Genomic DNA, 12,112 nt, shown 5'->3' with positions numbered 1-12,112 from the left:
TCTTAGTTTCTCCATACTATTTGAAAGAACCCAGTTTCTACTCTGTGTCTGTAGAAACATATCATTGATGTATGATATATGTAAGTTATAGCCCTTGGTCATTGTGAGTTATGTGTCTTTTGTTGTGAACATGTAGTTCCTGCCTAAGATTAGCAATCAGTGTTGAATGAATAAAAGTGTTCGGCCCAACTACCACAATAGTTGCCTTAATTCATGACTACCTACTTAACACATATTTCTTTACATCTAGATGTAGTAGTTGAATGGTTAGCCTACTCATGGCAGAAAAAAAAAAGCTGAATGTCTTCCACCTCCGATGTCTAAGGCGGATCTTAAAAATAAGTTGGCAAGATAAAATAACCAATGAAGAAGTGCTACAAAGAGCAGGGTGCCAGGACATCCTCTGTGTTATTAGCAGCAGCAAGCCCAGGCTTGCTGGGCCACGTTCGTAAAATGCCAGTAGGTCAACTTCGACAAGACATTCTGTATGGCGATTTAACAGAAGGCAGGAGAACCTCTGGTCACCCACTTTTATGGTATACAGAAATATGCAAATGCGACATGAAGCTAAATTGACACTAGCAGCTGGGAAAAGTGGCACTGGATAGATCCACATGGAGATAGAGCATAAAGGAAGGGTCTTGGATTGCAGATGCCATACACAACACCAGCAGAAAAAAAGGTGAAAATGCAACGGTGCCTGGTGATTACATATGCTCAACCTGTGACTGCAGCTGTGTATCAAGGATTGGCCTCTTTAGTCACACAAGAAGTTTCAAAGGGAAAATATTATCCCTTGAGATGTAAAATGCTACAGTAGTTGAATCCTGGTCTTCTAAATCTGCACCTACGTTTCAATCCTAGTTGTCAATAACTGCAATTATTTAGTGGAGGTATGACCTGCCACATCATTGACATAGCATGAAAGGTTATCTTTTGTAGTCACAGTTTCAGTCTCTTCATACAAAAGACTTAGTGACTAACTAGTACTCATCAAATTGAGTCAGCTCACATCTTACTTAGTAACATTCAGTGTATAAAAACCACTAAAGTTGCCTACAACCTAACCCCATTAAATCCACTAATAGGCTTGACAGGCCTACAATATCTACTTCAAGAGGAACCACTGCTAGAGAGCATCAACTAGTATGAATCAAGACAAGTAAAAAAAATAAATACAAAACAAACAAAAAAACACAGTAGGAACACTTAGTAGTGGTATGACAGCACTCAAACAAGAAAAACTTTGTACTTACAGTTACTTATTGTTCCCCTCCCCTTTTTTTGGTATCCCTCCACTTTTTATCTTTTCACTCATTAAATCTTTTATTATACTCCTATACAGTGTTTTTTTTTTCGTGAGAGTACGCACCGGTACGGCATACCGCCACCTTTTTCAGTGTGGGGAAAAAATTATTACTTTTCATGTATTTTAACTTTTATTATTAATTTATTATATTATTAATTTGTTAAAATTGATTTTAAAAAAATTGGGAAAATAAGAATTAAAATATAAAATGCGAAACTGCTTAATAAAGTAATAATAAAACAATTTAAGTTGGTTCATTATAAAATAAAATTGTTTTAGACGTTTAGTATCTTTGCAGTTGTGATTTAGGTGGCATCGAGGTGCGAACTGGTAGTTAAACGTTAGGCAATACATCACAGAGTACCTGCAACTTTTGCATAATAACCTGTAAACCCCTAACTAATATCTAATTAATTAAGTTAAACACGCCAGGTTTTTTAATGGTATTTTATTAGTCTGAATCTTTTAATTTTTTTTATTAAAAGGTTTTATTTGTAATACTGTTACGTCTTTCAATCTGGCTCTGCTAACACTGGACAACTAACTCAAGAACTTGACAGCTAAATTTTGGATTGCTTGTTACTTTATTAACTGTGACTGATTAAAAAGCCAACACCGAAAAATGTACAATCACTTTACTGTAGAGAGCTGTACATTGTACTGGTGTACTGAACTCTTGTACTTGTACTGAATCGTCTTGACTCTCTCTTTATATAGGATCCCTGAAGTCCTTTTCGAAAATATCAGAAACACAATGGCCTGCTGCCAGTCCTTTCTAAGTGATATGATATGATGGCACACCCAGTATCTGATATAGGCTACCTTTGTAACCGTGTGGTCCTCTATTAGTACATTGGGGAACAGGCTAGATAGAGCTTAACTCATGAATGCAGCCCACATGCCACTTCTGCCAAGTCTGTGCATCTTTGTCCATCATGGAGACCCATAAATTATTTGTAACTGATTGATAACCAAACAATGTAAAATTGCCAGCTTGAACCACTGCACAGTCGCTTTACTGTAGAGAACTGTAGGAAACTATAACATACTGCTGTTCTAAACTCAACTGCATTCTCTGTCTTGCACTGGACTGTACCAGACTGTCTTGATTCTGCCACATTCTCTTTCAATAGGGTCCCAAAAGGTCTTTTAGAAAATGACTCCTTGGGCATGTCACCAGTCCTTTCTGGCAGTGGATCACATGTGTTCTCACACATTTGAAAACCCATACTTGCCGTGCCAGTTCTACTATTATGATACATTTATCAACCTATTTAATCTCTGTATATCATTCTAGTATTACTGAATTGAATATTTGAAACTGTAAGTTATATTTTCTATTACTAAAAATGCATAAAATTTATCTACAGATGAAACAAGCCACAAGGTTCCATAAAACCAGATCACATGGAATGTCTAATATGCCAGTCATTGAAGATGGTAAGAAAGGCTGCGTAATTGAATTAGAAAGGATAATTCTTAATAACTTTACTTGGGTTACTTACTATCACCATTTAAATACCATGTTTATGTTTTTTGGCAATCCCACCCATCCTTAGTTCTAATGTTTGAACTAATAATAACTTGCTGTTAGTAAAATGGTTGCGATATGCTGTGATTTCATAATGTACTTAAAATATTTTTTCTAAATGCTAGGATTACTTATATTAGAATTTTTTTGCTGTATACAAATTTTTAAAAAGTAAATTTCAACAATAAAAGTTTGAATTTAAAAAAAAATGTTCTTCTATAACAATACAACTTTGAAGTTTGTTAAATAAATATTATTTTTATGGTACAAAACATTTCATTTATTTTGTTGATAGGTCATACTGATACCATCTTGTCTTGATGTAATACTTTATCCATTTTGTCTAAAAATAGTTTTGACAAACTATAACAATACTGATTGACTGAAGTAAAACTGAATAAATTATAAACGCTGTTTTACCTATCTATTCAGCCAAAGGTTCTTGTGTGGAGTTGTTGATTTTCCACCATCCCGAGACATGACGTTAAACTGCGCTCCTCTTTCCTTAGCACTTTTGGAGCTCAAAAGTGCCCTACTTCTTTTCTATCATTGTGTCTGCCTCCTCTTTTCCTCAGTCTGCCTTCATTGATCATCACTCTGTCTCCTTATCTCTAAATATCTCACTACGTCCTAGACCAGTCCGTTTGCCGTGGACTGCGACGGGTAAGGGGGGATAAAGAGATCCTGGTGTTTGAGTGGTGGCTATCTGAGGATAAACCACCACAACACAATACTTTGGCTCCAAGTTCCCCTAGACCTGAGGCCCAGATGGCCCGCTCTGGGTCAATCGGCTGGTCATGCCGAGCTACCAGCATAGGTCGAAGATTCGACCTATGCTGGAGGGCGGTGGCTGGAGGGTCAATCAGGGAGCTGCTGTATCGGACACATGTCCGATGCAGCAGCTGACTGAGTATAGCACCTGTGTAGCCCTGGCGGGCTCATTCTGGACTTCCGAATGGCCCGTCCCCTTGTTGGAGCACAGGTGCCGAATTAACAAGAATATATATGGACAAAAAAAAACCCAACAAACTACTTGCCCCAGATTTAAGTCTGGGCAAGAGACGCCGTATTGAGGCAAAAAAGGAGAAGGCCACAAAAAGCTGTACTACCTGGCCATCATTTTTGGTGGTCAGGTGCACAGAGGAGGGGAAAAGTCTGACAAAGCTGAGCCCTTTCCTTATCTATAAGGGACTCAAGTCAGTAGTGGGAGAGCCCAAGAGTGTGTCTAAGCTACACAAATCAATGGAACTTCTTGTAGAAGTAGATGGCAAGACACACTCTGATGGGCTTTTAAGATGCAGAAGACTCTGTGATCTCCAAGTGGAAGTCATGCCACACCAGAGTCTGAACACCAGCAGAGGTGTATTCAGCTCTAGGGACCTACTGGAATGTTCCCAGAAGGAAATAGTGGAGGGCATTGAAGGAGTCACACATGCCCGGCGCATTACCAGGCGCAGGGATGGTGAGGAGGTCAAAACCGCCACTATTATCCTCACATTCGGAACTAGGACACCGCCAGAGTATGTGAAGGCAGGATACCTACGAGTTCCAGTGAGGCCCTACATACCTAACCCCATGAGGTGCATCAGCTTCCGAAGCCACCATGCTTATAGCAAGAATGTTGAGGATGCAGAGAGAGCATCAGGTGGAGTCTGTATCCTTGTGAAGGATAGCATCCCCCATGAGAGGGTAGAACTACAGACCACACTACAGGCCGTAGCAGCTAGGATAACCCTTCACTAGGTTATCACTTGCTGCAGCCTGTATCTACCACCAGGCGCTCCATTAAACCGAACAGACATAGAGGACCTATTGAAACAACTCCCCCGGCCTTATTTAATCTTTGGGAATTTCAATGCCCATAACACCATGTGGGGATCCAACAATACCGACACAAGAGGTCGTATGCTGGAGGATATCTTCCTCCAACATGATTTATGCATACTTAATGATGCATCACCGACCTACTTGCACCCAGGAACTGGATCACTCACATGCATTGACCTCACTGTATGTGTCCCCGGACTTCTGGACGATTTTAAATGGCCAGTTAGCAATGATCTACGGGGAAGTGATCACTTCCCAATCATCATTACTAACTATCTCCCTTCATTGGGACGACCTCAGCGGTGGAAACTGAATAAGGCCGACTGGGAACAATTCCAAAAAAGATGCTCCGAGGATATCACAGAAAATATCCTCCATGAACAGAACCCAGCTGATACCTTTGCTAGCAAGCTACTAAGTATAGCCAGGAAAGTTGTACCCCTAACCTCTGCAAATCCAAAACGGCCTAGCAAACCATGGTTTCATACAGCTTGCAAAAGTGCTATTGGCGATAGGAAAAAACGACTGGCTGCATTTATAAAGAATCCTTCCCAGGAAAACCTAAAGCTATTCAGGATAGCTAGAGCAAAGGCTAGACAAACCATACAGTCAGCCAAAAGGAATTCCTGGAGAAGTTTTGTCGGCAGTCTGGATGCCAAAACTTCTGCTAGAGCGGTTTGGAAGGCAGTAAGGCGAATCAAAGGGAAAGAATCAAATGCAGTAGGGCATTTGAAAAACCAAGGACAAACTGTCACGTCCCCCAGAGAAATAGCTGACTGTCTTGCATCCTCAATAGCAGAAAAATCATCCACTGCACACTACACGCCAGAGTTCCAAAAAGTCAAAACCAGGGAGGAAAGACACCCCATTGATTTCAGGTCAGAGAACAATGAAGACTACAACAAATCGTTCTCGCTTGAGGAACTGAGGGAATCGCTGGACAAGTCACATGACACAGCGCCTGGAGAAGACGAAATCCATCACCAGTTCCTCAAGCACCTTCCCGAACCCTCATTGGCAGTCCTGCTAGGGGTCTATAACTGTGTGTGGCAAACAGGCGCTTTCCCAAACAGCTGGAGGAAAGCCACAGTTATACCGATACCTAAACCGGGAAGAGACGGCTCTGACCCAGCTAACTATCGACCAATAGCACTAACAAGCTGCATCTGCAAAACCATGGAAAGAATGATTAACAGTAGGCTGGTCTGGTACCTGGAAAGGAATAAAGTGATCTCAAACTACCAGTGCAGATTCCGGCAGGGGCGGACAACAACTGACCACCTGGTAAGGCTGGAAGCTTATATTAGAAATGCATTACTCAGAAGAGAACATCTAGTAGCTGTATTCTTCGATATAGAAAAGGCCTATGACACAACCTGGAAACATGGCATTCTACGTGACCTGGCGCTTATGGGGCTTAAGGGACACCTCCCCCGTTTTGTGGAGGAATTCCTGAAAGATCGAAAATTTCAGGTTCGAGTGGGCAACTCCGCTTCTGACACTCATGACCAGGAAATGGGTGTACCCCAGGGCAGCATTCTGTCAGTCAGTTCAACATTAAAAAAAATAGCATCATAAATGCGCTGTCCCCTGGCATAGAGTGCTCTTTGTATGTTGATGACTTTGTCATTTTTACTTACGGGAAAAACATGAACACCTTAGAAAGAAAATTACAGTTATGTTTAAACAAAATTCAGGGTTGGGCAAACTATAATGGTTTCAAATTCTCAGACTCCAAAACAGTTATTATGCATTTTTATAATCTAAGGGGACTGCACCCAGACCCTGAACTATTTATACACAAAAAGAAGATCCCTGTCGTGAAAACTACAAAATTTTTAGGCCTCACCTTAGATTCCAAATTTAATTTTCTCCCCCACATTAAGGAACTTAAGAAGAAATGCCAAAAGTCATGAAACATACTAAGAGTACTCAGCCGTACGGACTGGGGAGCTGACAGAGATACCTTGCTGCTGCTTTATCGGAGTCTAATTTGATCCAAGCTAGACTACGGATCCATAATATTTGGAGCAGCAAGGAAGTCGTACCTAAAAATACTGGAACCAATACAAAATGCTGCCCTGCGTCTCTGTCTCGGCGCGTTTCGTACATCACCTATCCCAAGTCTCCATGTGGAGGCTGGAGAACTCCCCATGGATATAAGAATGAAAAAGCTTGCAATGCAGTATATAGTCAAGCTAAAATCCAACCCCACGAACCCTGCTTTTGACTCCATATTTAACCCCACAGAGGTAGAATTATACAATCGAAGGCCTAACGTCATACAGCCGTTGGGCCTTCGAATGAGAGAACCCATTCAAAATTTAACCCCACCCATTGACCAAATCTCTAAAATAGAAACCCCTCAGAATCCTCCTTGGCTAATGAATAAACCCAAATTAAATTTATCCCTCCTTAATTTCAAAAAAGAAAATACAGACCCAAGCATACTACAAGTCCACTTTAGGGAACTGCAGGAGAGCTACGGAGATTGTGGCCTCATCTACACAGACGGATCCAAAATGGAGGGAAAGGTCGCGCGTGCCTGCTCCTTTCGGAACAAAACAATCTCCCGTAGACTCCCCGATGGCTGCTCCATCTTTACGGCCGAATTGCATGCAATATTGCTTGCACTTATGGCCATAAAAGCATCAGAAAGGAGGAAATTTATAATCTGCTCCGACTCCAAATCTGCATTGCAAGCTTTGGGGCGGATGAAGACTGACATCCCATTGGTACATAAGAGCCTGAAGCTGTTGGTCCAAATAACAGCTGACTGTAGGGATGTCACCTTCATCTGGGTCCCCTCCCATGTTGGCATTGAGGGAAACGAAGCCGCAGACAGAGAAGCAAAGAGAGCCCTAAATCATGCGGTGTCAGGAACCCAAATTCCCTACTCGGACCTGAGACAAAGTATTGCCTCTGCCACCTATCGAGAGTGGCAGAACCGATGGGAGGCTGAGACTCACAGTAAACTCAGGCAGATTGTGGCGGATGTCAGGTGGCGGCCCACATCTAAGGGTCTGACAAGGCGTGGTAGCACGACCATGTCCAGACTTAGGATCGGCAACACCTACATCACGCACTCTTTTGTACTGAAGAGAGATGAGCCCCCACTTTGTGAGTACTGTGACTCTCGCCTCACTGTGGAACATATCCTCGTTGATTGCCCCAGATACCAGGATGTCAGGGCGAAATATTTTAGAGCCACTAATTTAAAAACACTATTTGATAATGTCGACCCTGGTAAGGTACTGGGCTTTATCCGGGAAGTGGGGCTATCTACGAAGATCTGATTTATGAATTTGTGAACATGCACTATTTACATTAGATTTTTACCAAATATTTAAATTTTTACTACTTTTACTATTTTAACTGTGAATAGACCTTGATTTTAATGATATGACTGTATAGAATCTGGCCCTTGTTGTTTAGAGAGAGAGTAGTCCTTAAGGGACTGCAGGCACGACATGGCCTAAATTGTGCCGATGTGCCTCAAATCAAAAAAAAAAATAAATAAATAAAATCATTGTTGATTTTCCATCAAATGTCTCCCTTGACGGATAGGGGAATGCCCTCCATATATGGCAGGTACCCGAAAAATAAAATATCCATGGTGGACCAAAATCCAACCTGCTGCAGGAAGTGGAGGGATCCACAAAGTCAGATCCAGAGAGCTGAAAGAGAACCCCCAAATGGTTATGCACAGGGCTAACAACCCAGTTTTATAAAAAATATTGTCACGAAAGCTGAAACACACAAAATAACGGACATATCAAAACAGAAAACGATCTATGCCTTAAAATGGACATGACTATTGTTTTGTGACATGGAATGTGCTAAGCCTGTTTGGAGCTGGATGTTTTGAAGAAATACAAGATAGCACTCGTAGCACTACAGGAAATCAGGTGGAAGGACATTCTCAGAACTAAGTAATACACAATATTTTATTGTAGTAGCACCAACAACTTAAGCACAGGTTTTACTGTTAAAAAGGAAATTGTAGGTAATGTTATTGAATTTAAACCTATAAATGATAGACTCTGCCAAACTAAGTGCAAGGGGAAAAAAATTTCTACCAAACTAAGTGTAAGGGGAAAAAAAATTTCTACCAAACTTCGTGTAAGAGGGAAAAAAATTCTACCTATCATTTATATGCCCCCACTGAAGATGCAGAATGATAACACTAAAAAAGCCTTCTACAATGGACTGGAAAGAATTTAGAATAAGTACTCTATACAATTACATTAATTTGGTTCCCAAAAACTTACAAAAGACGCACTTGCGGATGAAACTTATAGAATCGGTCCCAAAACACTACTAACAACATTGGAAAAGGACATTAAAAATTTTAACATAAATGACCAATAAGACAAAATAAAACATACTATTAAAAAAAACAGCAAAAGAGATAGTCTGATTTAAGCAGAACAGTAGACTCAGATGGTGTGATGATGAAAGAGAAAAACAATTCTTGGATGATATTGCTACAGCGAGAAAGCAGAACCACCAGACAGCAATACAATGAAACAAGAAGGCCACAAAAGTTGTCAGAAAGAAAACAGCAGGGTTATCAAGAGATGGGCTGAATACTTTGAGGAGTTCTTAAATTCAGCTGATAATGAAGACAATGGAGAATATGAACTCAGGGAGAACAAGATCCCTTAGTAAACCCACCAACATTGGGTGAAACAAATAATTTGGCCATGAAGAACCTCGAAGCACCAGTAGAAGACCAAATTACTGCTAACTAATTATATATGGAGGAAGACTTGCATTCCCAAATAGATGTACTAATACTAATAATTTGGAAAGAAGAAGTAATTCCAACAGAATGGGAAACAGCACTTCTAACCTCAGTACACAAAAAATGATCCAAAATAAAGTGTTGTAATTACAGAGGAATCTTATGAACATAACGTATAAGATCCTAACTAAGCTTATTACTAAGAGACTTGCAAAGAATGCGAAAAAATTGTAGTTGACTACAATGTGGTTTCATGCTTAATAGATCCACAATTGATCTCAATTTCACCCTAAGAAGTATGCTATAGATACAGTATATCAGTTTTATGTAGACTATAAAATGGCCTATGACAATATCAAAAGGAAATATCTACATCAAACAGTACAGGATTTTGGAATACCCGACAAATTGATAAGGGTTATGCTATAACATTCAACAAATCAAAAAGAGTAAAGTCATAATACAGGGAGAACAATCACAGGAATTTAGGATTAAATGAAGACTTAGACAAGCAAACTCACTTTCATGCTTGCTTTTCAATCTGACTTTAGAAAAAGTAATAGTAGTATACACATAAACACAAGGGGAATAATTACTAATACTTCAGAAGAGTAAACATAGGTCCGCAACCAACAGGAACACAGTTAACCTCTACAATATCTTGCATATGCAGATAACATCGCCTTCTTGGGCAAATACACCTCTGACATTGCTAGAGCTTTCGCACAACTGGAAGAAGCATCTTGAAAAGCAGGACTTGAAATAAATAAAAAATAAATAAAAAGTATGTATGTTATATTGACAAGAGCTTATCAAGCAGAAGAACAATATATCAAAATTAGTAACCACAAGTTTGAAAATGTAGTAACCTTTAAATATTTAGGGAGTATGAAAAATTCTAAAAACGGCCTCTTGCCAGAAATATAGGAACAGATAGCGGCAGGCAATAAAGCTTTCTGTAACACACAAAACATACCTAAAAGCAAATGAATCACTGATCATAAGACTAAGACCAGTAGCCTTTTATGCAAGTGAAACAAAAAAAAAACATCAGAAAATCTGCTAAATATCCAGTATTTGGGAAAGGAAAATCCTCAGAAAAATGTATGGTGCCATACTGATACATGATAAAATGGGATGGGGACTCACTCAAATCAGGAGATATACCAGCTATATGAAGATCCCTCCATAGTGACAAATACAAAAGTACAGATTGCATTTGGCATGTCACAAGGGTTAGCATCCCGTGACATGACATTAAACTGTGCTTCTCTTTGCTTAGCACTTTTGGAGGGCAAAATTGCCCTACTTCTTTTCTATCATTGTGTCTGTCTCCTCTTTTCCTCAGTCTGCCTTCATTACCCATTACTCTGTCTCCTTATCTTAAAAATCTCTATACATCTTAGACCAGTCTGTTTGCCATGGACTGCGATGGGTAAAAGGGGGATAAAGTGATTCTGGTATTTAAGTAGGTGCCTTTACAAGGATAAGTTACTACAACACAGTACTTTGGCTCTAAGTTTCTCTAGACCTGAGACATAGATGGCCCTCTCTGGGTCAACGGCTGGTCACGCTGAGCTACCAGCATAGGTCATTGACCTAGAAGGTCAATCAGGGAGTTGCTGTATCTGACACATGCCCGATGCAGCAGCTGTCTGAGTATAGCACCTGTGTAGCCCTGGCGAGCTCATTCTGGACATCCGAGTTACTCGTCCCCTTGTTGGACTCATTGGAGGGTGGGGATCACAGGTGTTGTTGTAATTGTCTATGGATAGTAAAAAGACCCCCCCCCCTCTCCCCCCCCCCAAAAAAAAAAAAAAAAAAAGAAGAGGCCACAAGAAGCTGTGCTACCTGGCCATCATGTCTGGTGGTCAGGTGCACAGAGGAAGGGAAAAGCCTGATGATTAGCTCTTTTCTCAAGGGACTTAATGCTGTAGTGGGAGAGTCCAAGAGTGTATCAAAGCTAAACAAAGCATCGGAACTTCTCTTAGAAGTTGATAGCAAGATACACTCTGATGGGCTTCTACGATGCAGTAGAATCTGTGATCTGCATGTGGAAGTCATGCCACACAAGAGTTTGAACACCAGCAGAGGTGTTATCATCTCTAGAGACTTGCTGGAATGTTCCGAGAAGGAAATAGTGGAGGGAATTGAATGAGTCACCCATGCCCGGCGCATTACCAGGGTATTGAGGAGGTCAAAACTGCCAATATTATCCTCACATTCAAAACTAGGACACCGCCAGAGTATGTGAAGGCAGGATACCTACGAGTTCCAGTGAAGCCCTACATACCTAACCCCATGAGGTACAATAGGGCCTATGTGCCAGGGTTATGGACACACTTGGCAGTTTGCAAGAGGAAAACTGTGTGTGCCAGATGTGCTGGGGAGGGTCATGAGGACAAAAGCTGCAAGAGGAATACAAGGCAAGAAATGGATGTACCTTCAGCCAGACAAAATTTGCTGTATTTGCTCTCCCCAAGAGCCTATTCAGCTTGACAAAGAGCTACGCACAGGCTATGGTTAAGATAGGATAGTTAATAGCTACACATCGACCTTACCACCACCTCCTCCAACTCAGAAGAAAACACTGCCACGAAGAACACCTTCAAAGCGGAATGAGAGCACTGTTGTGAAAGTCATGCTAAAGAACAGATTCTATGTGTTCGCTGATGAGGGCATGGAGACTGAGCAGCTT

At 40.7% G+C, this 12,112-nt stretch overlaps 1 protein-coding gene across 7 annotated transcripts in view; it reads left to right on the top strand.

Moving 5' to 3' along the window:
- The window catches only part of LOC106068117 (coiled-coil domain-containing protein 138-like), a 75,274-nt gene that overhangs the window by 13,616 nt on the left and 49,546 nt on the right, over positions 1 to 12,112 (top strand). For all 7 annotated transcript variants that reach the window (XM_056038950.1, XM_056038948.1, XM_056038947.1 and 4 more), the window contains one exon: positions 2,680 to 2,749. In XM_056038950.1, the coding sequence (XP_055894925.1) occupies positions 2,717 to 2,749 (33 nt within the window). In that variant the 5' untranslated portion in view covers positions 2,680 to 2,716. The remainder of the gene's footprint in view (positions 1 to 2,679; positions 2,750 to 12,112) is intronic.

The sequence above is a fragment of the Biomphalaria glabrata genome, chromosome 8 (assembly GCF_947242115.1).
Source record: "Biomphalaria glabrata chromosome 8, xgBioGlab47.1, whole genome shotgun sequence".
Taxonomy (NCBI): domain Eukaryota; kingdom Metazoa; phylum Mollusca; class Gastropoda; family Planorbidae; genus Biomphalaria; species Biomphalaria glabrata.
Note: the sequence above shows the minus strand (reverse complement) of the source record. Positions and strands in the feature narration are given on the sequence as shown.